Genomic DNA, 27,694 nt, shown 5'->3' with positions numbered 1-27,694 from the left:
TACAAAGAACATGTATTATTACTTCCTAAGATTTTTCAACATACTTTCAAGGGCAAAAATATCTGCTATGAACCAAACAGTAAATGAGCCCTGGCTGGTGTGGCTCAGAGGACTGAGCGTCAGCCTGCAAACCAAAGGGTCGCTGGTTCGATTTTAAGTCAGAGCACATGCCTGGGTTGCAGGCCAAGTCCCCAGTAGGGGTGCGCAAGAGGCAACCACACAATGATGTTTCTCTCCCTCTAAAAATAAATTTTAAAAAAAAATGAAAGAGCTACTTTTAAATATGTTTTTCTATGCAATCCTACTTATTATCCTTGAGAAAACATTTATTTTTAATTCAATAACAATAACACACATAAAAACAGATTAAACAGCTAACCACTAAGGCCTAAAATTGAGAATAAATTGTTACTTTTGATAAGAGTGAACTTTTAAATTCATCCTTATAAAACTAGGATAGAAAATAAAATCCTGTGAAATTTACATGAACCTAACAGGATAGTTCCCAGCACCTAAAACTCTTTAAAGAAAAGAAAATAAATAAAAAAGAAAAGAAAAAATAAAAAGTATACTAATTCCTTGTATTTTTCAATTCAAGAGGTCAAGAGTGAAAAATGACCCCCATATGTCAAGAAAATAGGAATTGTCTGCTTTTGTGAGTTGGCATAAATATTTATGGAACTCCACGCCTCATAACCTTCCATGTTCTTGCATTACTGTTTTTATTTCTTAAAAATGCAGAAACAGGGGAAACTTTGAAAAGGTTCTCAGATGAAAAGCAATCTGACTAACAGAAAGGGCATAAAGCACCCCGCATGGCTTCCTGACTTCCGGGGCATGAGAGAGAGGCCACAAAGCAATGCCTCTATCTCCTCCAGTAACTCCACTGCCTTCCATTTGGTTTTCTATTAACTCTGATCTGTCTTAGATTTGAATTTGAGCTACAACAGAGTATTTCACTGCACAAGAACAAAAACATGTTTCAATACTGCGGTTCTATGAAAGGAAATAAAGGTAATGTCATCTGTGGGTCTCTTGGTCAATCCATTCTCTACAGCATTCTTTCCTCATAAATCTGGAGTTTGGTATGAATCCATCACACAGGAATGGTAGCATTTTCATTAAACCCAAGAGTGCTTTATATGTTAAAGTTCTATCAAAGGACAAGAAAACTAAGGTTTTCCATAAAGAAAATACACGTGTCACCATCTTTTATCAACACTGAAATGCAAGACTCATTAGATTTAAGCTTACCAAATACTTAGTGAGCTTTAGATTAAAAATTATTTATAAAAATGAAGCTGCTACCAACATTTTTCTTTCTTTGACACAGCAAATACTTTACTAATATGATATTACTTATTTTTTCAATAGAGAGCTGAACATCGCCTTTAATATTTATTAAGCACCAAAGTGCAAAATTACAAGTCCTAAGACTAAGTGTTTGAAGGGAAAAGTTACAGCAAACTACAGCCTCACATTAGGTTAATGAATGCAGGCAGAGAGAGAAAGGAATGAGGAAGAGACAAACCCCTTGTTCTTTCACAGCCACAACTAAATTCCACACCTCCCACGTCTGCCAGCATGACAGCCTCACTTCCAGCCTTGTGCTCTTAAAAAATGCTCTTCAAAGTCCCTAGGCATTACCAGAGTACCTTATCTTAACATTACATCTTTTTTCCCAACCACTTCATCATAGTTCACAAAAAATTACTGATATAAGCTTCTTCTCTAAGAAACTAAGAACCTGTAAATGTTTTTTATATTAGAAGCTAAGCATATCAGCATTTTATATGCAAATCAATCTAAGATTGTAGAAGTTAGTGAAGTCAAAGAGCTTCTTGGCTTAGGGAACAAGGATAAAATACAAATCTTTGATTATCATCTCCAAAATTATTTTCAATAAAAGGTGTATATTTACACACATCTAATGAATTTAAAGATTCAAGGTTTAATATCAGCCAATTCCTAATGACTAAATAGGTAAATCTATAATAAAGTCAACAGAGCCCTGGTTGGTATGGCTGAGTGGACTGAATGCCAGCCTGCGAACAAAAGGGTCACTGGTTCAATTCCCAGTCAGGGCATATGCCTGGGTTGCAGGCCTGGTCCCCAGTAGGGGGCACGCGAGAGGCGCCACACATTGATGTTTCCCTCTCTTTCTCCCTCCCATCCCCTCTCTATAAATAAATGAATAAAATCTTTAAAAAAGAAGTCAACAGAAACTTAAGTTGAATAGTGCCAATCAAGGTAAAGGCAAAGAAGCTGCTTTAGACTTTGCAAACTCAATGTGACAAATTAATGAAAGGGAGAGAGAGCTGAAGATTTTTGAAATGCAGTTTACTTACTTGTAATTTATTCCACATTCTTTGTGTAATTCCCAAAATTTTTTCTAGAAAACAAGTTCCCAAATTAAGAATACCTAAAACATCTTTCTGCACCTCCATTAAAAATTGAAACCCTGTAACTCATCTGTGTGTCAATTCTGCCATCTTCTGGTTACAAATGGAACCACAGCTGATGGCAAATCTAGAAATAGCAATTTATCCTAACGTACCCACCCTCCTTAAGGTTTAAATTTTATCCGCTGATACTGGGATATAAGATCATCACACCTTTCTTCCTTACAAGACTATTTCCATGTATACAAATAACCAATAGAAATAAGAAAAAATAGTTTTGTAGGTATTCGTTTTGTCTGACAAAACTGTCTTAATAATCCAAAGAGAGTTATCTTCTCAACAAAAATAATTATATTATCTATTAGGTCATATGTCTAAAGTTGTTCACATAATTTTATACATCTCAAAGGAAGCCTCAAATGGCTTTTTTACTTTTGTACTTTTCCTTAATAGAAATGAGCCATGAATTTGACCCCAAAGGCAAGAGAAGTAAAAGCAAAAATAAATGAATGAGACTACACCAAACTGAAAAGTTTCTGCACAGCAAAAGAAACAACATCCCTGACTGGTGTGGCTCAGTGAGCTGGGCATCCTCTGGCAAACCAAAAGGTCGCTCGTTCAATTCCCAGTCAGGGCACATGCTGAGGGTGCAGGCCAGCTCCCCAGTTAGAGGCATGCGAGAGGTAACCAATCAATGCTTCTCTTGCACATCAATGTTTCTCTCCCTCTCTCCCTCCCTTCCCTTCTCTCTAAAAATAAATAAGTATCTTTAAAAAACAACAACAAAACAAAAAGGCAACCAACTGAATGGGAGAAGATACTTGTAAATGATACCTTTGATAATGGGTTGATATCAAAAATATACAAAGAATTCATACAACAACAAAAATCTTTAGATTTCCTCCTGTTTAACACCTCCTAAACTCACCTGCTGCCTCTGCATCCCCTTGCCCCTGCCCTGGCAGGGGCCCTGGTCATCTGTCTATCCTGGGATTTCTGACAGTCTCCTCCCTCTACCTCCACACTGCTGCCAAAGGGGTCCTAAAATGCCAACCAATGGTGCTCTTTTGCTCACCTCTTCAAAGGCTAACAGCCCAACTTTTCACCATAGCAGTTAGGGACCTCCAGCTATGCCCAACCACACCCCTCTCCACCTCATTTCACAATGACCCAGCCACACCTGGGCTCCATTTGGGACCTGAAAGTATCTAACAAGGGCTTTCCATATTCTCAGTACTCCTCTGCACCAACACACCTAACAATGATATTGTAAAATGCAACCCACCGACTAGCTGTTCTATGAGGCCATTCCCAAGATGACACTGTGCCCACTTCAATCTAGACAACTGGCCATTCCTTTACCTGCAGGCTCTCACTGTACCTTGTCCTTACTATTAAAATACCTGCAACACTCTGATGTACTTAACAGATTTACACGTCCATCTCCACCTCTAGACTGCAAGCCTCTTTAAGGCAGCGTCTTGTCATTTTTATCTCAATGCCCAGAACACCTCTGGTGATGGGCAGCAGACAGGGTGGATGGAACTGCGGAGGTGAACAGCACAGTCAGCATAAAAGGAATCAAAGGGGTCTGAGTGAGGAGAGTATACACAATTAAAGGTTGTAAAGACCGCGACAGAAAGTGGGTTTTTGTTATCTTTCTGAGATAAATGTTTGTGTAATTCTCACTTTGGGGTTTTAGTAAGAAATTTAAAAGTCTGGACCTGGCTGGGTAGTTCAGTTGGTTAGAGTACATCGAGGCTGAAGCTTCTATCCCCAGTCAGGGCACATGCAAAAATCAGCCAATGAACGAATAAATAAGTGGAACAACAAATTGATGTTTCTCTGTCTCTCTCTCAAATCTATGAATAAAAATTTAAAAGAAAAAAAAACAAAAGGTCCATCTGCCTTACATACTCAATATCCCGAGGTGAAAAAGGTTCCCAAGCCACTGAAAAATAAACAAAAAAACTTCTGCTTCCATTCATCTTTAAACACGAGCAATTTCTACCTCATGGCAGCCAGCATATCTTTTCCACGTAATCTCCTGGGACTTGACTGTACAAACAAGGGTTCAGCCAAGAATTATCACAACTGCAAGTCAAAGTTAATCTATGTTAATTTATGTGTATTTCAAAATCTAATATGATTACTTCAAAAGCTGTAACACATTTCAAAAGTTGTTAATCTTCTATTATCTTGCTCTGTGGTTCTTAGAAAAAGCCAGTAAAGATCATGAAAAATACTATAAATACATTTTAAAACATGATATAACAGCAAAATAAAAACTAGCTAAAGCCCTCACTAGGGAGGCCTCAATGAAGAGTGAGCTGTGCACTGTACCTCACACCTGGCAAATGCTCCTGGCAGGCAGCATCAGTGCATCCAGTGCTCCAGGCAACGAGTCCTGGGAGGAGAGGAAACAATGCGCTGATATCCAGCAGGCCCTGGGACTGATTGCAGGACAAAGGAGGCCCAGCGACCTTGTCAGTTGCTAGAGCAGCTAAACTGTAGCACAAGTTGCCTTCAGCCTCAAGGCTCTTACTTCAACAGCATGGCCTTGAAGAAAGCATCAGAGCTGGTGCAACCCACACTACACTCTGTCTCCAAAACCCAATCTCCATTTCTTGGTACACTGCCACCCTCAAAACTAGCCAGTTTATGGGAGTAGGGTGTGTAACAGGTCTAAAGAATGTAATTCTGAGGAAGACAAGACAAATCACACTTCTGATCAGTGTGTGGCACTGCTCTTGTGCTGTACCTACCAAAATATGTTTATGTACTAGAGTGCTGAGCCAATTCCATGCAAATACTTACTACTGGGATATGTTACATTGTTTTATAATCCTAAATCAGTAGTACTTAAGTATCAGTGAGAACTAGAACCATGTAGGAATCTTCTTTAAAATGCAGGGCCCCTGGTGCCATCTCCAAAAATCTTCATTTGTTATCAGCTGTCCAGGCAATTGAATCTGAAGTAGGTGCTCCTTGGATTATACTTCTAACAGGACTACTGTTAGAAGCTGTAGGAAAAGCATTTAAAACACATGATATATTGGGTTGGCCAAAAAGTTCATTTTTTTTCTGTAAGATGGCTCTACTAGCACTTAGTTGTCTTTTACTTCATTGGAAACAATTCTGTTAGACTGTATTGTGACAGCTGTCATATCAGCATTCATTAAAAAAATGTATCAAAATTGTTGAATTTTTGTGTAGCCATTTTAATATTGAAGATGGAAGAAAATAAGCAACATTTTTGGCATACTACACTTTGTTTTATAAAGAAAGGTAAAACACAACTGAAACACAAAGAAAGATTTGTGCAGTGTACTGAGAAGGTGCTGTGACTGATCGAACATATCAAAAGTGGTTTACGGAGTCTCGTGCTAGAGATTTTTCGCTGGACGATGCTCCACAGTCAGGCAGACAATCTGAAGCTGAGCGCAACAAAATAAAGATATTAATTGAGAACAATCAATATTCTACCACGTGAAAAATAACCGACATACTCAAAATATCCAAATCAATAAAGTTATTGATGAACATGAAAAATGTGTCTTTTATTTTACAGAAAAAAAAACATGCAGACTTTTGGCCAACCCAATAATTTACTTCCTAGCTTTCTCGTACATGAATCAGAATGGGGTTGAAAGGAATCATCTACCAGCATCTATGTATGTGAGGGCATCCACACATGTCATCCATGCAGAGTAAATTCACAGTGGCTTGCTTTTGGCTGTGAAGAAATGTCAATGTTCTTTCATTTCTCAAAACAACATGAACTAAGACCAAAAGTTGGATAAGACCCAGGAAAAGTCAAACCTTAAAACCTTAAAAAAAATCACTACCACTGTAATTTTATAGCATCTGTTGTGTTAAAGTAAACATACCCCGAACATCTAATTACAAATTCTACTTCTCACAGGGCTTTATCGTATCTGATGAAAACTGAGCTGTAAAATAATTGAGGTAGGGATTTAGAGATTTGGTATGGCAAACATCTTCATAAAAATGGTACAAACAGGACTCTTCTTACTGTTGTTACATATTAAATCTTATTTGATCCATTTTTCTGTATTCCTAATTACAAACATCAGGTAGACGGTTGTAATTACAGTTTTATTGATTGGTCATCACATTTTAATCAAGGTGCTGCTACAGGGAATGATTATTATGGTAGGGTTCTGCTTCTAAGTTTCTTTCATACATTTACAGTTGCTACAATAAAGTAATTGTGGACACATTCTTAAGGCATTGTTTCTAAGAAATCTGTAACATAACAATCTTATATCAAAGTAAATGGTTTATGCGGCAATGACTCAACTATTATTTTTTTTTAGGTCTCTATACCTGACTATTGACAGCCATATGTGTTTTTGTTTTCTACTCCATTTTATTTTACCTATAAAAATGTGTTTCTCCTAAATTCACCCATTTCTTTCTCTTGCTTTTAGCAACCATGCTTGTATGAATCTGAAACCAAAAGCTTATGCTCTATGAAACTGAAATAAGTTATTAAAACAGTTATTTACCTATTTAGGGCATTTAGTATGTACTACTAAAATAGTACACACATTTCTCAAGCATTTGCTGAGAAAACTGGTATTGAATGGCTCTGGGAAATTTTTAAAGAAAATTCAAAGACAATTGAAGCATCAGAACCAACATTTCTACAAACTTCCTACACTTGACAATGTTTCCAGTATACTAATCCATACTTGAATTTGTTTGTTTGTTTGTTTCTTTGTTTCTTTGTTTGTTTTTTCTAACCATAATTGCATTTAAAACATATGAGAAGTCCTCACCCTGGCTGGTGCGGCTCAGTGGATTGAGTGCTGTCCTGCAAAACCAAAAGGTCATTGGTTTGATTTCTGGTCAGGGTACATGCCTGGGTTGCAGGCCAGGTCCTCACTTGGGGGCATGTGAGAGTCAACCAGTCAACATACCTCTCACACGTCGATGTTTCTCTCCCTCTCTTTTTCCCTCCCTTCCCCTCTCTCTAAAAATAATAATAATGAATAAATATATAAAATCAATTGAAAGTCCACATCAAGAGTTATCTGTGACATCAATCCATGTACCCACTGCTGATAAATAAAATTCCTCCAGACATCATGAAAACTAAAACAGACACCTTACATCATGTCTTATGACCTAAGGGACTATAGAAACCCTAAAAAACCCAATAAAGGTAAGAATGTCCTAGAATCATATATTCCCACTCTTATATACTTGTTTCCTAACTGACATTTACCTACAGCGCCACCTATGTACAACAGTTCACACACAGAATACTACATTACAAGGGCTTCTGTATTTTTAAAATGTCAGTTACAGATATTAAAATACAGAATATACAGAATTTTCTACAAATGAAAAGTTGTATCATTAACATGAGTAATCTAACAGCTCTCATTTGCCCTACCTCATTATGTCTGTTTAAATACTTTATTTTGTAATTCTAAGAGGAAGTTTACAAACTGAAGAAAGCCTATCTTTGAACACCTCACACCAGCTTTCACACAAGATGGTTCTATGTGAAAGGAAATAAGTGGCCAAGTTCTTTTTGCTGCTTGATTTCAGCAACATATTAGAAAATGTAAGCCACATACTGAATTTATGAGAATATATTTAACCTCATTTAACCAAAAGCAACATGCATTTCTAAAATAGAGGCAAAAGCTATCACACAGAATTTGCACAACCTGAGAGACATGAAATGTTCATCCATGAATTGTAATTCTTTAGTACATGTACTCAAAAATAACTGCATGCAATAAGATTCTAATTTCAGAATATCACCAAAAAAATCTAAATCAAGAATAACAGGTCAAAAGATTTTTTAAATTAAGTATAAGTTGCTTTCTAATGCAGGTTAAGCTAATTTTCAGGTAGAATTGAAGCACTGGAGTTCTTACATTGAGTTAAGAACATAAAGAATTAAAATCCCCAAGAAATTTTATGCAAATATCCATATTTTACTGAAGAAATAGACATAGGGTTTCATTAGATTCCTAAAGGGGTTTCTAGTTCATAGAAAGAACTATTACTCTATGTTCTTTGTTATTAAAAAATTAATATAACACTTAATTACAAAGGCAATTATTTTCAATCCAGGGTTAACTTGGGTTCTGAAAAATCATTTTTAAACCAATGGCAAACAAGAAGCTTATTTAAAGCACTACAGTGATTTTGATGTCTCTCATGCTAATTTCTTTCAACATTGTCTTCAAGGACCCATACAACTGATTTCTTAGTCAAGAAATCCATTTCACAGCTACTAACAGAAAGAAAAGAAATAACAAGTGTTGGTGAAGCTACGGAAAAAAACAGAACACTTGTGAATACTGCAGGATTCCATTAATATAAAATGCCCTAAATAGGTAAGTCCAGAAAGACAAAAAGCAGTTGGCTGGTAGCCCAGGGCTGGGAATCGGGGAAAAGGAGAGTAACTGTTCAGGAGTACAGGGTTTCCTTTTGGGGAGATCAAGATGTTCTGGAATTGACTGCAATGTTGGTTGCACGACTCTGCAATTACATTAAAAACCACTGACTTATACACTTTACATTGTACCTCAATAAAGTTATTTTTAATTGTCTTCTTAAAATTAGTATTTACTTTTACTTTTCTGTCAGGATCTCTCTCTCTTCATCATCCCCATTCTCTATATTCTCAAGTGAAGAAAATTCGATTACTTAAGTTTGTAGATTTTCATCTAAATTTTCTAAACAAAACATAGTGCATAGAAAACAAAATCACAATATATATTTTTATGTAAATGTTAAAAAAACTGATTTGCTTTCCATATTTCCTAATGTTAATATATACAACCACTTCCCAAAACAGGAAAAAAATATTACTTGATAAAATAATAAAAGAAATGGAGACCCTTTCTTTCCACTTTGTTATGCACTCCTGCCCATAATAAGACTGGAGAGGCTTAGTAAGACTGCGTAACCACCAGACTGCAGATAATAGTAGTAAAGAACACCCATCTCTGAATGGAGACACACAAATAATTCTAACAGAGAATGTCCCTTAGTACCGAGCAGAAGCCGAGAGAGAGTGAAGTGAGTGAGGGGTGTGAGGAAATGTTTATCGGTACCCTTCTCTATGTTAGTTTAGTAAAAAATGACCCTCTATCAGTTTTTAATTTAATGACTGTCTGGTCCTAAAGACTTTTACAGATAGATCATGAGTATCTACAATGAAAATTGTATTTTTATTCACTTCTCCTTATAATTCTGGAAATTTTGTTTTATATTTTGAGACTATATTATTTAGTTCAGGTTCAGGTTCATTATGTATCTCAGGAGAGTTATTCTCTGTATCATTTACACATTGTTCTCTTTGGTTTTTGTTTTCTTTTTTTTGTCTGATATTAACATTATTTTATTAGCCTTTCAATTAGTATTTCTGTATAAAGTAGGTTGATCAGAGTTGTAGAACTACTGTGAATAGCAAGAATAAAAAGTTATTATAAGAATGTGAAAAGTAATTGTGGGAGCTGATTAAGTAGCTTATGTAGAACTGTAACTTCTGTGTCCAGGGCTGGGACAGAAGTCAGAGGGCAGGGGATCAGGAAGGAAAGATGGATATATGGTAAAAGCCAGGACAAACAGGAACTCACGTTATCTCCCACCAACCTTGATGATGTGGGTGACCTGCGGTATAAGCTGACACCCTTCACCACAGTGCCTGTACATCTAGACTCAGAATGTAGAGAAGCTGAAGGAGATGATCCGGTGGGAGCTGGAGAAGCTGCCTGAGTCCCCAGGGCAGTGATGCAGAGTATGAACTGCGAGCATGCCTGACCCTACACCAGTCTGCCGAGCATAAACATAACATCTGCTTCACTTCCAATCTAACACAACTTGTACAAATGTCTCCTGGTCAGCCTAACCTGTAACCATCCTGGAAAGCGAGTTCTAGGAAAAGGAGTCTTAGCTCAGATATGCTGACATAATACAAAGCCATTCCAATTTTGCATGAGTATTCTCTTCTATCTCTTTAATTTTATTCTTTCCGTATAATTGTTTTAGGTCTGTCTCTTGCATATAGCACATAGCTGGATTTCTCTTTCATCCTATCTAGACCCTGCCTTTTAATTATCTTGTCTAATTGATTCACATTTACTGGAATTTCTAACTCTCATAACTTAAAAAATACTTTGTTTATCATTAAAAAATGCAACAAAGACTTGCATGATTTGTATTTCTGAAGTGTTTTATATATACAACTAGTTACTTACCACTTCTCCAGCAGAGGCAGCCAACATATGTTTCACAGGCATCAGATACGAAGATGAATCAGCGTGCAAGAACCATTTCACATATTCATAGGTGATAAAAAAGGCAGAAGCTGAAATTTAAACAAGCCAGCCTTCACAAGGTTAAGAAATATGTTTGTCAAAAAAATTACAAAACTAGTTAATAAAATATGACATAACAGATAAAGATAATAAACACATACTCTTTCCCCACCCCACTCACTCTTGCAGAATGTCACCAAGCCCATATGATATGCCCGACCTGGACCTACGAAAAGGCAGAAGACATTACTCCTGCACCAAAGGAGCCTAGCAGCTAACTCATCAAATCACTCAATGTTTCTTAGAAATCTTTCTAGAAATGAGATATAAATTTCCTTATACAGTCATAAAATAATCAGCATAGACAGGTTAAAACTGCAAACATATACTTTAACTAAATAAAACATCAAATGATATTTTATTGCTGTTTAGTCAAAATAACCATGGATACTTTTTACTACATCAACACACCTTTACATCAAGAAAACAATCAACAATTAAAACTGGAAACCAAAATCTCAAACCCTGCCACCATGAGCTAATTTAAGTTGCACAAGAGGGTTTTAAGACCTGCCATTTACTATTAACAAAAGATGTTTATCACCTCCATAAGAGATAAGGCATAAAAGATCAATGAAAGACAAATTCATCTTTTGAAAGACATCTGAACACGTCACACTAAAGTCTAAAACACATAGGAAGAGTGTGATAGTGAAAAATCAGTTCTCCGCAATTAAAATTGGTAGGCTTTGTTGTTATGAACACTCCTCAGGCTGCTAACAAACAAACAAACATCAACGAGGAGGGAGTCTCCAGAAGAGTAAGGACCTGTGTGAGCAGTTTCATGTAGTTAACACAAGTCCTTATTCCCATATCTGTGGTTCCCAACAAGGATTTTCCTGCTTTAGCCCACTCACCATACAGCTGGGATATCTCCAATTGCTTCAGCTAAGTTCCAACTGCTACACAATCCACCCTCCTACCCCCACCTACTAGGGGAAGGAAGAAAGACTGCTAAAAAGTTTCTAGGTTCTCATGGTTAACCACTTCAACCTGGTCAGACCTTATTGCTAATTTTATAAGACAAAGAAAGTTCTTTAGAAATGTAAGCCCCCAAAACTCTCCTGGGTGACACCCAAGAAAGCCCTTGCTAATTGGAAGTGATGGCACAATAAGGTTCCAAATGAGGCTCTAGGCAAGTTATAACAAAGAGGGGGTGGGCTATCTGACACCTATAGTCTTTTCTCACTCCCATCCAAGTACTAACCAGGCCCCACCCAGCTTAGCTTCCAAGATCAGACAAGATCAGGGTGTTCAGGGTGGTATGGCCATAGACTAGTCTCTTCTAACTCTTAAGGGAAAAAAAAAAACTATGGTTTTTCTACAGTCCCTTATAAAAACGGAGTAAGTCTTCCTGCCTCCTCTTTCAACTTTCAATTTCCTCCATCCCCAACTACTCACCCCTACAGAATATGTTCTCAAAAAGAGAACATAATCTCAAATCATTTTAAAAAGATTGCTCAGTCCTGGTTGGTGTGGCTCAGTGGACTGAGCACTGGCCTATGAATGTTACACTGGTATATCGTACTCAGACTAGGACTTGAACAGCAATAGAAAAAAAAAAAGTGCCACATAGAAAATTTCAATTCACAAAAAATTTACAGAAAAACAAAAAGACCATTTCTGAAACCCTGTCACTGACTATTTTTCCAGCAACTCCAATCTAATGATGTGCTGTGGATGGGGGGTGGGGGGGAGAAGAAGCAAGCCTGGTAAAAATGCCACTTATCACACACACAAAAAATTCAAAACCATGTTCTGTATGTAAACTCCTGCTGGCATGAATCTAAATGGGGGGTGGGGGGGGGGGGGCGCGGATAAATGATAATGGGGAAAAAAACAACAACAAAATAAGCTATTTTTTTAAAAAAAGAATCTAAACCAGTCCTGTGAGCTGAATGAAGCACCATGTACCCTCAGACCAGCACTAATACCACACCTACCAACAGTAATTCCTAGGTGCAATATGTAAGAAAAAAAAGATGTTTAGGACAATGAGGGAGACACCATAAAAACTGATGGCCAAAAGATAGGAACCTAGTAACATAATCCTTTCAATTCCCTCATTCAAGGTTCCCAATTTGTCTGCAAATTAAATCACCTGAGGATTTTGTTTTTTAACTTCCAGCTCCCAGGCCACAGCCCAAAAGGATTAAATCACAATCTCTGGAAGTGGGACATGGCATCAGTACTTCTTAAAATCTGATCAGGTGATCAAGTGACTGCAACATGGTCAAATTCAGGAAACACTGCCCCTCTCCCACACAGAGCTGTACTTGGTGGCACTGAGTGGGTGCTCAATGAAAACATGCTATAATCAATTAATCAATTACTGAAAGTAGTGAGACAAATGAAAATTCAAGGATAACCTCAAAACAATTTGCTATGCTCAGGACTGCTAGAGCAGGGGAAGAAGAGAGAAGGAAACAAAGGGACCAAAACACTGTTGGGCTCCATGTGCTATGAATCTTTACATGAATGCTGCACTCACATGCGGACATAAATGGACAGGTAAATGTCAAGTTAACACAAAAGAATTTCTCATGAACTATCTCAGGAAAAAAAGAAATCAAACTATAGGATTTAATAATCTCCTAGAGCAGAGGTTTTATAATTGTGTGTGTGATGGTCATAATTTTTTCATTTGCTTTTCAATGCCACTCAAAGCATCAGTAAACAATTAAAATGAGGTAAATATCTGAAAAAAATATACCAACAAGTGAATTAAGTAAAACAGATGATATTGATTCTAGAATAAGAGGGCCACTAATCATATAATGTGACTTCAAACCCAAAACAAAAGCAAGACACTGGAAGGAGAAATTAGTGCAAATTGTTTCATCATCTAAAAGCAATTTAGTGAAGACAGAAAGGCTTAATGCCTCTTAGATTCATCTGCTCCTGAAGACTCACTGGGGCAGTAGTTATTAAACTCAGCTTCACATTGGAATCACCTGGGAAGCTAATACCCCCCCCCCAATACTCAGACAAAGCTCAGACCAATTAAACGTCTATGTGTGACGCAAGCATCAGTAATTTTTAAAGCTTTCCAAGAAACTCCGATTTGCAGACATGGTTGAGAAACTCTGTTCTAAGATATCATAATCAATGTCAGAATAACACATTAAGGCTTCTAACTGGGAATTTTAGTAACAAAATCATTTTTAAAAGATTACTCAGTCCTGTTTGGTGTGGCTCAGTGGATTGAGCACTGGCCTGTGAACTGAAACACTGACTGACGGTTCGATTCCCAGTCAGGGCACTTGCCTGGGTTGCGGGCTAGGTCCCTGGACGGGGGCATGCGAGGTGCTACCAATCACACATCAATGATTCTCTCCCTCTCTTTCTGCCATCCTTCCCCTTTCTCCAAAAGTAAATAAATAAAAATCTTTTTTAAAAGATTGCTCATATTTTTTCTATTAAAAATACAGTGGAATAGGATCTACAGCTGATTCAAAAATAATGGGTTAATGAATAGAAAACAAATTCAGAAGATAAAGCCACAACACATAAAAAATTCTATATGGGGTAACAACACATATCATTCTGAAAATAAATTCCATGATCTTGGCTTTATAACAGGGAGAATATAAATAAAATTTTTACCATTAGGAAAGGATCCAATAGCAGCAGAAGGAATGCCAGCATATATTCCACGAAAACCACCAGCCTTATTAAATCCTTGGGGACTCTGCAGCCTCGTTTTAATGGTATCCAGAGGAAATAATATCAAGTCAACAGAGACACCTGCTACCCCACCAGCCTTTAAAAAAAAAAGGAGGGGATAAGAAAAGGGAAAACAGGTCATAATAAAATAAGCTCTCTGCCATTTGGGGTAAGAATAAGAAGGTAATCTTTAAAGCATGTCTCATCCCTCTCAGTCCATGGACCATGTGGCATAGTCAAAAGGCCTGCTAACTAAACAATAGGAAAATCGCCATTATTGTGCTATATTTTCAAATTTGTAAATTTTTAAATAATTTTTAAAGTGAATTTTGAATTTATCTTTAAATAAATTTTAAATTCATTTTTAATACTGTCACATGGTTCAAAAAAGTAAAAGTAAACAAGCAAATTCAGAAAGGTAAAGAGTTCCAAGTCTCCTTCCTTGTTTGCAGTAATCAGGTAACCAGTTTGACTGTTTTCTTACTGTATCCTTCCAAAGTTACTTTGAGCATATACAAGCAAATATGACTATGCATTTTATTTTCCTCTTTAAAAATAAAAGGTGTATAAGGTTCACCAAGCTGAACCTTATTTTTTTTCACTTAATTTATCTTGGTAATATTTCCATGTCAGACCAAATGTTACATCTTTATCTTTTTAACTAATGAGTGGTGAATCTTCAGTAAGACATTTTTGGGGTGGGGAGAATTCTGTTTTTAAACAGGTAATGATCCTTCGGAATCTAGATCTGCATTTTAAGAATCATGTACATAAGGGTTCCTATTTTCTGTATCTGAAAATCCCTTGATAAATGTTTTCATTAAGTGAAAACAATGGAAAAAAAATAAGAGCTAAATTCCTAGAGGACATTAAAACCTGGCCCAAACTACCATCACCTCCCAACAGACACTACATTGCTTTGGAAAGCTGCACTTTAAAAAGTTTAAACCTCATGAGTACTTGCAGAATATGGAGAATATTTTAAAACTGGTTACACCTTAGTCAAAGTAAAGCTACTCAGAAAAAATATGAATTCACCACTGTCAAAAAAAAAGGTCAAACACAAGGTCTTAAAGTATCATAGATGCGAAATCAAAACCAGTTTACTGTACACAGATGTAAGAATGACAAAGAGGAAACTCTCACTGTGGTTCCTATTTAGGTATTCTTAAACTGAATTATCAACTTCTGCTATCTTTTGAATTTTGAACCACATGACTTTATTACCTATTCAAGAGGTTAAATATATACATTAAAAACTATATATGCCAAAATGTAGGAAAAAAAGAATTAGTATTATTCAACCATACAAGCAAAATTCAAAAATGATCATCATTGAGACAACCGTAATTGAACAATTAAAGAAAGAAAGAAATGATCAACTAGCTGTTTCCACCCTTTGGATTTACAAATGCTCAAGGGGTACGAAGCTTATTACCTAGTAAACACTCTCCACTCTACTTACCACTCACAATAAAACCACTGCAAGCATTCAATGGAAAAATAAAACTACTCTGATGAGAAATCCAATAATTAACTAACATGGGTAAATTATTTAAAATTACACTAGAAAATCTCATTACTATAAACATTAACACTATTATACTATATGATCATGGTCTTTGACCTGATCAAAGCCTGCAAGACACAACGGAACGTCAGAGACCAAGAAGGCTCACTCTGCAAAGGACCTAAAAAGATGTCACCAAAAGAACAGAGACGCACCAGTAGAGAACCACACACCGTAGTAGATAGAGAATGCCACATCATGTGGGATTTCTCTCTGGGTAGAAAGATGACCTTTCCTAAGTCATGGGAAAAGGTTCATAAGTAATGTAGAAAAATTTTAAAAAGTCAACCTTTTTCAATATTTTCCCACTTATTTTTAATAGATTTTTACAAAAACTATGTAAATAAAATATTTTGCCTGTCTCTTCATTTCCTCAAACCTCAAAGAACTAAAATGCTGCTAAGAATGTCTAATATAATTGGATTCCTTTACAACAAGCAGCATTTCATTATAATTCTTGCTCTAATCTTAGGGGAGGGTTCAGAAAGTGCTTGCAATCTATTCCTAAATTTTAACCAATAAGTTAATTACACTTTCAATCTCTTTGACTACTTTGCATGCATTGAGTTTCTAATCCTTTGAATTCTTATCTCCTAAGAATAAAATGACCAGATTCAATCTATTTATCTAGTAAAATATAAATGAGAAGTTACTAATTGCTTCTGCAGATTTTAAACTTCTGTGACTCAAATGTCATTTAAATTCATGACACTGAAAAAAATCAGATAACAGAGTAGGAAGAAGAATAAGAATATATATATATATATCCACAAAGCATCATATTCAAGATTTAAATAAAAACTTTAAGAAGTGCTTATTATTTTACATCAGTGTTGTTTTGTTCATAATTATGTACAAAATATACAAGCCAACATCAGTGGAATTACAAGAAACTCTACCAAACTCTTTTATTTTTTTTTTTAGTTGGAGAAATTCGTTTTATGATCATTTATCAAAAAGGTTATCAGGCAAATGATTAGTTTAAAGATTTATGGTAGCTTCAGTTGAAAATGGTAAGTTAAGAACTAAACAAAATCCACTCTGGCTAGCATAGCTCAGTGGATTGAGCTTGGGCCTGCAAATCAAAGTGTCACCAGTTTGTTTCCTGTTCAGGGTACATGCCTGGGTTGCAGGCCAGGTCCCCAGTAGGGGACACACGAGAGGCAACCACACATTGATGTTTCTCTCCCTCTCTTTCTCCTTCCCTTCCCTTTCTCTAAAAAAACAGGTAAAAATTCTTAAAAAAAAAAAAAACTAAATAAAATCCAAAGATATAGAATATAACCCAGGCAGCCAGCAAGCCTTACTACAGCATAACAATTTATTGCAACGTTGACATACTACAAATAGAATACACAGCTCTACTACCCTGGCCAAGTGGCTCAGTTGGTTGGAATGTCATCTTGTACCCCAGAAATGCTGTGGGCTCAGTTCTCAGTCAGGGCACATATCTAGCTTATGGGTTCAATTCCCAGTCCAATAGGTATGGGAGGCAACTGATCAATGTCTCTCTACCTCTTTCTCTCTTTCTCCCTCCCACCTTTCCTCCCTCTCTCCTTAAAAGCAATGAAAAAAAAAAGTCCTTGAGTAAAATGTGTGTGTGTGTGTGTGTGTGTGTGAGTGTGTGTGTGAGTGTGTGTGTGTACATGCAGTCCTCTACCTTAAGTTAAAAAGTGTAAAAAATACTGGTGGGCTATGGAGAAGTGCCTAATTAGTGCTTTGAAATTACTCTAAGAGTTGAAAAACATCAAGATCACATGCTATAAAGCCTTTATTTCTCAAAAGAAGGCTGCACAACAGAAAATAAATCACTGCTGCTCAACTACAGGATGAAACCACCTAATTTAACTATGCAAACTCATCACAGCCACTGGCCTGAACCACAGCTGAGAAGACCCACCCAGAATACTAACATGGCTCCTCAAGGAACATCCCTCCTTGACAGTCTCTGTGTTCTCCACAATGGAGCAGTTCCTTGTTAAGGGAACTGCTGTTCCTACTCCCAGGACACTTCTCTTCTCCCCATTCCCCGCTCACCTGTCCTGCAGTGCTCCTTGCCACTTCTACACTGATGGCAGAGTCACTTTTGTAAAATGCAAACTTCAATTTCATCTAGCCACTCTCCAGCTTATGAGTCCCCCAAAGTTCCAGCAGCCCCTGGGATGAAGAACAAAATCCTTTTAAGGCTCTGGAAGTTCTACCTCTCCACTCTCAATTCCACCATTTGCCCTTCTTGCCACTTTGAGCTCTCGTTTCCTCCACATCTGATCTTCCTCATTTCCAGGACTTTGTGCAACTATTCTCTAATCCCCAAGTCTAGAATTAGATCCTCTTGTTTCCACACACTGATGACAACTTCAATTCTATAACTGAGCATCTCACCACTAGATGAGGAAGATGCTCATAAAGATGATGTCTTTATGTGCCACTAGATTGCACAATCCATACCTATTGTGTTCACCAATATGTTCCCAGCACCAGTACACAGCAGACACTCAACTATTTGAATTATGTATGAATTAATGAATATAGGAAGGGTTACTTCCCTACAGGAAGGGAAGTTCAAACTTCATTATAACCCTTGGATTTAAGTTTATGGGTTAATTTTTAAAAAAAGACTACCAAAAACAAGGAGAATACAAAATTGTAATGATAGGACTTTAGATATGAAAAAAATTGTATAAGCACATTAAAGTGATGAGTAAATGGTTACTTTATGTCACCATTTGCAATTACATAGTTATTTTTTATTTATTTACTGTTTAATGTCTGCTCCTACTTGACTATAAACCCCATGAGGGCAGGGACTGTAGCTTTGAGGCACTTTTCCCAAGTACCAGAGCAAAAGCTAACAAATGTTTGGCTAAACATAAAAGATACTTGACTTGTGAGGTGGAAAACCTATGGGTGTAACTTTATCTTTCCAAAACTTTAAATTTTCTCTAGACATTTCAGTAATGTTACTCAACCTGTCTGTGCCATAAAAAATTAGTATTTAAAACTTATATTTGGACACATACTATTTGGTTTGGAAATGATAACAAAAGCACATTAACAAGGGGTTTCCAGCTAAATTGTCACATACTAAAACTTTCCCAGTACTTCTCTTATGCTGAAAGAAAAATAAAGGAAGGTAGTCCCATCTCTCAGTACTTGAGATGCAGAAGAAACTCCTCCATCATAGCTATGGTCCTAGATCTGTCTCCAAGGGTGCCTCATGTGCTCCACTAACTGATAAAAATTCAGAATATACCTGTGTCTAGGTGACTGCCTGCTCAACACAAAAACAAGCAAATATGGTAGGTCTGCTTCCTCTGACTTAAGTGCCAAAATAAAACAAGTCACATACAAGGGGGAACCAAAAAACAACCAGAATTATCTTCTGGAGGGTGGGCCCTTACAGTACAGGCTTCCTCTGCTGGGTGAGTGTCTAGGAACCCATGTGTATCAGTGTACCAACTAGCATTGTTGCAAGAGGCTGCGTTCTGCTCCGGTGAATTTTTTTGAAGACTCAACACATTTGCCCATTTCATGATGGGTGATTTACCAGCGCATCTGCACATACCACACCGAGTAGTCAGCAGTTTTTAAACCAAAAATGGCATGACCCCCATGCCTCACCCTCCCAATTAATCTGGTCTCTCCCCGTTCAATTTTTGTCTCCCAGGATGAAAAAGTCCTCAAAGGGAAACGTTCTGCCAATATGAAAGAGGTGAAACAAAAAAATGGCAGAGGCACTAAAAGGCATCAAAACTGACAAGTTCAAAAACTGGTTTGACCAGTTAAAAAAAACATCTCCATAGGTATACTGCATTAAATGCAGAGTACTTTGAAGATGACTGAAGTATGAATAAATACACAATTTTTTATAAATAAATTCCAGTTTTGGGGGGTTCCCCTCATAAAGGCAACCTTGAGAACATGAAGCCTCATTCCCAATTCCTTACAGATTTGGAGATAATGCTTCATTATCAGATATTAATTTCCTTTTACTCCAGATTGAAGACTAAAGGGCTATCTTCCAGAAAGAAAGATTTGGGGTGAAGGACATTGAAAACTTCCCTTAACAATGTGTCCAATAATTTCATCCTTTTCTTCTGTTTACTCACTCCATCTAAGAGACCCTGGCAACACACCCATGCATAGGGGCAGGCCCAGTGAGCAGATACAACATGAGTATAATGTAAAAGCTTTTTCAGAAGCACCTCACTAAAGTAAGAAAAGAAAAATACAAGCAGTCCTTGGACTTTGCACAGTACTGACACACATAAATGTCAGTTACAAGTCACACAAGTCCTCCGACACCATGGTTCAAATTACAGTACCAGAGTGACATTTTACAAAATCCAGTAATCAAAGGAGGGAACTGGTCAACAAAGATGAAAGTACAGCAAATACATGAAAAGTAGTAACAATGTAAGTGATATTCAAGTCCATACAGGTATAAATGGAGTTATAGTAGAAATAGCTGGCTGAGGGAATATTGTCATTTGAGACTGTAGATATGCAGCCAGAAAAAATTAGAGAAGGAAAACGCATCAACATAAAGAGGAAAGTGTTTGTGATGAAAAGGATGGAGACTCCCAAAGGAAGTTAAGTCAGTGAAAATCTTCACAAATAAAGGAACTCTGGGAAATACTTTCCAATATTGAAAGCACACAGGATAAAATGATAGAAGTTGATCCAAACTTAGAAAGCAGTAGACACTTTGCCAAGGCATAAAAAAAGATGTTTGCACCCTGGCTGGTGTAGCTCAGTGGATTGAGCGCGGGCTGCGAACCAAAGTGTCGCAGGTTTGATTCCCAGTCAGGGTACATGCCTAGCTTGCAGGCCATGACCCCCAGCAACCGCACATTGATGTTTCTCTCTCTCTATCTCCCTCCCTTCCCTCTCTAAAAATAAATAAATAAAATCTTAAAAAAAAGATGTTTGGTCTATATTGTAAGTTATATGACTCCACGACAAGTATTCAAATTATTTTTATACTTTTTTATTACAAAGAAATACATTCTTAGTGGTTCCAATGTTTTAAATTACAATGTCCTCGCCCTGGCTGGCGTAGCTCAGTGGATGGAGCGCGGGCTGGGAACCAAAGTGTCCCAGGTTCGATTCCCAGCCAGGGTACATTCCTGGGTTGCAGGCCATAACCCCCAGCAACCACACATTGATGTTTCTCTCTCTCTCTCTCTCTCCCCCTCCGTCCCTCCCCTCCCTAAAAATAAAATCTTAAAAAAAAACAAGAAGATTTAGTAAAATCCCTTTAAAAAAAATTACAATGTCCTCAATATTAGTTGACTATTTTTCATTTCTCTATACATTTGCAGTCAACAGTTGAGTTTTTAATTTTTAACACTGTCAAGAATTTTTAAAGATCATTAAATTATCATTAATTTTTTCATCAAGACCACTCTGTGTGATTTCCACATTCATTTGTACAGCCCTATACTACCATGCAAAGGATGGCCTGTATTTTTCACTGCACAGTCCCCACATTTGCCAAAGTCCTTCCTACTACAACAAATTAAAGAGTTGCAACTATGTAATTGCAACTTAGGACTGCTTAAAAAATAACTGCAGCAGGGATGTTTTCAGTTTCATTCCAGAACAAGCCATGTGAGTAGAAAGACTACAAGGTCAATGGAACAGTAAGGTACTGAAGGGGAGGGGACAGAAGAATCAGGCAGGATGAAAAAGGATTGTGAGAAAGGGTGTGCTATTTTTTAAAAAACCTTTAGTACTTTTTTGTATTTAAAACACAACCAGAAGAAAAATGCATAAGAATACATCATTTTACTGTGCTTTGCTTTATTGAGCTTCACAGGTGTTTTGTTTGTTTGTTTGTTTGTTTATTACATTAAATGGAAGGCAAGATCCTCCACCAGAGTCACTTTACTGCAATTCTCATTTTATTACAGTGGTCTGGAGTCAAATGGTAATTTCTCTGAGGTATGCCTGTAATGTTATTATCAAAATTATTTTGTATTCCCTTGCCAGGTAGCTCAATTGGTTAGAGCATGATCCCAACATGCCAAGGTTTTAGGTCCAATTCCTAGTCAGGGCACATACAAGAAGCAATCATGAATACATAAATAAATGGAACAACAAATTGATGTTTCTCTCTCTCTCTCTCTCAAATCAATACATTAAACAATTTTTTCAAATTATTTTGTATTACCTTGGAGAATTTCAAAGCAGCTTGTAAAAAAATGAATGGAATACTATTTTTAATTAGGAATACTATTTTAATCATTTTAATTAGCCATGAACAGATGCACATATGTACTGTGTTATATTTTTATTTTTTTAATCTCATAAGCATTTTCCATGTTATAATATATAATAGCACATGTTCTTCTTCATAAGCACTAATGCCAAGAGCCACTGAATAGTCCATAAAATGCATCCACCATCATTTACCTAACCATTCCTCTTCTGTTTAATATGTAAGTGGCTTCCTATTGTCTTTGCTAAGTTAAATGTTATGGACATTTTTAGGTTGCTAATACTTTGTCCCAAATTACCTTCCTAAAAGCATGTACCAGTCAATGCTCTCTTTGAATACAGTGTCTGCTTGCTGCAGGGCTTGCTTCGGCAGCACATATACTAAAACTGGAAATATACAGAGAAAATTAGCATGGCCCCTGCTCAAGGATGACAAATTCATGAAGTATTCCATATTTTTCCAAATAAACAAACAAGCAGAACAGGAAAAGGCTCATAGATACAAAGAACATTTTGACAGTTGTCAGACTGGAATGAGTTTGCGGAGATAGGTAAAAAAAAAAAAAAGATTTTAGAAGTACAACTTAGTAGTTACAGAACAGTCATGGGGATGTAAAGTACAGCATAAAGAATATAGTCAATAATATTTAAAAAACTGTGTATGGTATCAAATGGGTATGAGATTTATCAGGATGATCACTCAGTCTATAATGTCTAATCACTGGGGTGTGCACCTGAGACTAATAATAAAAAAATGTCTACCACATGCCAGGCTCTGCACCTTTCTTTTCATTCATTCATTCATTCATTCATTAACAAGTTATGTTGAGTTCCTACAAAGTGTAAGGTACTGCTAACACAGTAGTAAGCAAAACAGTACTTCCTCAGGAGTACTCACCCTTTTCAAAAATGCTACCAACCTTAAAAAATGGCCACTCTATATGTATACCACTTTGATAATAAACCCTTCTAATGGCTTCCATTATGCTTCAAATAAAATCCAAATTGCTTCCCACAGCCCACAAAGACTCACTTCTGCTGGTTTTGTGCCCTCTCCAGTTTCATCCACCCTATACTACTCTTACTCACTAGGCCTCAGCCACCACTTTAACACTTTAAAGTTTATTCTTTCCACCTGTGGTTTTCTCGAAGCGCTGCTTGATCTGAACTTTGCCCCACATCCCCTCAACATGTCTTGCCCCTTCCTACCCTTTAGATCTTAGTTTAAATGTCACCTCCTCAGAGCCTTCCTTGGTCACTCCATCTAAAGAAGGTTCTGCAATATTATTCTATCACTATCCTACCTCAGTTCATTTCTTTCAGAGTATTTTTTTTTTAGTTTGGTTTGTTTGCCATCATTATCTCCAAGGGTAATCAGAGTGGCCAGTGGGCAGAACACATGACAGATAAACTGTGTGCAGAATGAATAACATGTTTGTCTTTAGCTGGAATGAAATCTAACTTCCTTGAAACTTGTACCCTTTGACTCAAATTCTACCCTCTGTAACTACATTTAAAAAATACAAGTATAACTTTCACCATGTGTACTACACTTTAAATGAATTTTAAAACCATTGTTATTGTGTTAACTTGAGCACTCATGACTTTAGCAACTGGTACTGACTTCAGAGTTAGAATTCACAAGGAGCAGTTAGGGGCATGGGGTCCCACGTTGCCTCGGTTGAAATGTGATCTCCAATAGACACATGAAATGGATCTCACTTGTGTGATTCTAGACAAGTTACATAAGGTAACTCTGTAGCTCAGTTCCCTCATTTGGAAAAATAAAACAAGCCTTCAATTGTTTGACAGAATTAAATGAGATGGTGTAGGTAAAAAGTTCACCCTAGTTCCTGGCACAACAATGTTATCTGTCAAAACTACTACTGCTACCTCAACGGCTAGACAGAATAACTCCTTGAAAGTGCTAACATATTTCTTTGCCTGCATCTCTAAAACCTAGCTTATACAAGCCTCAACAAATCTAGATTGAAAACCATCATCCCACAAGTCTGGCTAAGGTGCCCCTTCCACATTTTTCCATAACGCTCTGAAACTAGCCTTGATGACATTTTTCCCAACAATGATTTCACTATTCTTTCTCTGCCACCTGGCCCATGTGGGCAGGTTTATCTTGCTCACCACCTTATCTCTAACACTTGCAACAACAAGCATTTGATAATTAACATTTGGTGAGAAGCTTTTTAGAAGTTATTTGTTTTGCCTGTTCTGCCCACTCCCCCACACAAGTAAATCTCTGTCTGATCCACTGCCTTATCTAGTATCCCCTGCCATATGGTTTTAAAATATTTACTAAAAAACTGGTCTTTTAGTGTTAAAAAGTGTTGATTCTAGTTGTTTTCTAAGGAATTAAGCACCAGTCTTATTGGTCCTATGGCACAGCATCAATATACCCAAAGGCTAGAAGAATGCTTTGAAGCAGGAGCAGATTAATTATATACTGGATGAATGGGAATTTCATTTTCCAAGACTGAAAAAGATACCGCAAAATGACCATACTTGGACAAGAGGGCTCTGAATGATTCGAGTCAACGTGTTTTGTTTTGTTACACATGTTCCTACATAAAATGTCTAAGTTTTCCAGTGGGTTATATCAACGGAAGCTCTTAAGGAGAGAAAACTTGTCTTCGCGCGGAAGATAATAAGGCAAGTAGCCACCCCCAAACCGCCCGACTCTTTCTGAAGTCCTTGTAGGAAAGACGTGGTCTTAACAAGGGACCGGGCGGGGGCGCAGAACCCACGCGCTCGCTCCCACACCTCACACAACACCCGAAAAAACTGCTAGTGCAGAGAAGCACCACCGGCGCCAGTGCTGGATTACGGCGCTCCGAGCACCGCACTGTACCGCCCCGCACTCACCACCAGAGAGGCCGTAAACCCAGGCGGGTCCATAGTCCGAAAACACTAGCAACCCCGCTTTATTTAGAAGCCCAGCAGAGGCAAGTCACAGCTCTAAGTACTGGGCGCCGCCATCTTGGAGGCGGTGCCTGAAGTGTTGCGTTTCCGCCGTGTCGGTGAGGCGAACCACAGAAACTACGTGTGCAACTCACAACCTGGGACGGGAGGAAGTCGGAGATGGAGGGGCGGGGTCTAGGAAGTGTGATTAAGCCAAATATTGGGACTAGATGGAGGAACTCTGCGGAGCTTAGAAGCCTCCAGTGGGATGCAAGAGTAGGGAGTCCGCCATTGAGGTCAGGGTGGAGCAAAAGTGTGACCCGCAGAGGTTAGAGCGGAGGGAGGGGCCTTGGAAAGGCAAAACTAGTTTCAGAGGAAGAGGTTTGCGTTTTATTGTGTTTTGTTATTAAATTTATTGGGGTTGCATTGGTTAAAAATATTTTATAGGTTTAAGGTGTGTAATTCTATTAATACATCATCTGTGTATTGTATTGTGTGTTCACACGGAGTCTTGTCTCCTATTATTGCTATTTATTTCCGCCCCCCCTTCCCCTCTCGTGCCACCCCCACGTCCCTCTGATAACGACTACACTTTGTGTGAAGGCTTTTGGGGGATTTGTTTGTTTTGCTTAATGCATGGAAGGGCAGAGAAGTGTTTTGGGGGAGGCAAGGTTTGTTTGTAATCCGTCATTTCTTTTTGGCTTCTGTCTTGGTTTTATCTGCAAAGAACAAATATTGCTGGCAAGTGTCTGAATTACTATAAAACAGACTCAGAATGGAAGATTATTAAAGCTGTAGAAAAACACTTCATATCCTCCATTTCTCACTGGCAGTTATTGCATTTAAAGTTATTTACTGGTGCCCTGGCTAGTGCAGTTCAGTGGATTTAGTGAGGGCCTGAGATCTGAAAGTTTGCCGGTTAGATTCCCAGTCAGAGCACAGGCCTGGATTGCAGGCCTGGTCCCCAGGTGGGGGCATGTGAGAGGCAGCTGATTGATGTATCTCTCACACATGGATGTTTCTCTCCCTCTCTTTCTCCCTCCCTTCCCCTCTTTTTAAAAATAGTTATTTACTTGTTCAATTATTGCTCATTTTGTTCATTGCGACCAGTGTGCACACCTTGAATACCATTTTATTAAGTACTTAATAAAGGTTTCTTGAAGTGGACTTGCCCTTACATTTATTGAATAAATTCCTTCAAAATTACCGTATATTAAGGGCCAACTACATCTTGGATGTGGTACTAGAGGATTGAGGAACAGTTTCTCACATAATACAGTCACACTGTAACTTATAAACTATTACCAACCACATTTTACAGAGGATGGGGATGCTCCAAGAGGTTCAGTAGCCAACCAAAAACTACAGAGAACATAGTAGAGTGGCTTGCAATTTTACTTAGTGCTTTCATTTTTCTTCAAAGCCTGTGTAACAGCTTTAGCAGCCTCCCTGTCTGCCCTTGTTCAATCTTTCATACCACTGCTAGAATCTTCATTCTCTATGGACTAGCTGATCTAGAAATGATTAGCAGAATACCTTTAGAGTTTCAAATTCTGAGCTATTTATTTCCTTCCCTAAGGTATAACTTCTCTAAGATTGAGTTTCCTCCTTTGTAAAGTGGAGATAATGAGAGAAACATCTTTAGTACTAATACAGATTGAGATAACACATTCACATTAACTTAGTTCCTGGCTGATTGGAAGTACTGTCTGAAGATAATGGTGATGTCACTTCCCAGTTTTGAATGATGCCCTTTGCTGCCCATGTGAGACAGTCCAGCTCCTTAACATGAGACACCTCTGAGCTGGTGTCTCCTGTCACTGTTCCCACTGACTGGACTGCTCACAGACTACACTTTCAAGTCTCCTCATTTCACCCATGTTGTTCCCTCGACCAAGAACACCTTTCCCTATGCTGCCTGCAGAGCACTGATCCCCTTCTGTTTGCCACATGGCAACCTCCAATGGTCATCTCAAAACATGCTAGTTCACTTTCTCAAAGCCAAAAGAATTTCTTATGCTGTTGTTTGTCTATCTGGAGGGCTTGTATTACTAGGCCAGGCTTAGCCAGAATAGTATTCCTTTTGAATATCTCTAAGTCAAATGATGAGAGACCTTAATTACATCTGCAAATTCCCTTTTGCCATAGAGTGCAACATAATCCTGGTTGTAATATCATACTAACAGGTTCTACTCACACTCAAGGGGAGCAATTATGCTAAACACATACATTAAGGGGCAGGAATCTTGAGAGCCATTTGAGAATTCTGCCTACCATACTTTCCCACAAGCCCTTGCCGGTAGCCTTCTCAAAGGTCATCAAGTTTCTGTCAATAGGCTTTCACTAAAATCCCCCTCAAAGTTATTCCATCTTTCAGCTGCTACCTGATGCCAAAGGCACTCCCACAGGTTAGATGTTGGTAATAGCAGTATCCAATTTCCAAGTACCAAAATCTCTATTGGTTATCCATTGCTGAGTAACAAATTACCCCAAAACTTAGAACAACAATAAACTTTTATTACTTCACACACTTTCTGTGGGTCAGC

The 27,694-nt window shown here is 37.7% G+C and overlaps 1 protein-coding gene and 1 non-coding gene across 6 annotated transcripts in view; one reads left to right on the top strand and one right to left on the bottom strand.

The window, feature by feature from the left end:
• SLC25A26 (solute carrier family 25 member 26) overlaps positions 1-25,259 on the bottom strand; it is a 151,935-nt gene extending 126,676 nt beyond the window's left edge. For 2 of the 5 annotated variants that reach the window (XM_028518902.2, XM_028518904.2), the window contains exons 1-3: positions 25,113-25,256; positions 14,381-14,537; positions 10,655-10,764 (exon numbers count right to left, since the gene is read on the bottom strand). In XM_028518902.2, the coding sequence (XP_028374703.1) occupies positions 10,655-10,764; positions 14,381-14,537; positions 25,113-25,145 (300 nt within the window). In that variant the 5' untranslated portion in view covers positions 25,146-25,256. Of the gene's footprint in view, positions 1-10,654; positions 10,765-14,380; positions 14,538-25,112 lie in introns of all 5 variants that reach the window. The other 3 variants (XM_036030998.1, XM_036030999.1, XM_036031000.1) reach the window with 3 other exon arrangements.
• Positions 22,590-22,692, top strand: LOC114502250. The gene has a single exon (XR_003685080.1). It is a non-coding gene; the product is annotated as a U6 spliceosomal RNA (small nuclear RNA).
• Positions 25,260-27,694: the final 2,435 nt, after the last annotated feature.

The sequence above is a fragment of the Phyllostomus discolor genome, chromosome 7, assembly GCF_004126475.2.
Source record: "Phyllostomus discolor isolate MPI-MPIP mPhyDis1 chromosome 7, mPhyDis1.pri.v3, whole genome shotgun sequence".
In the NCBI taxonomy this organism is placed as follows: Eukaryota; Metazoa; Chordata; class Mammalia; order Chiroptera; family Phyllostomidae; genus Phyllostomus; species Phyllostomus discolor.
This window is presented reverse-complemented; position numbering and strand designations above follow the sequence as displayed.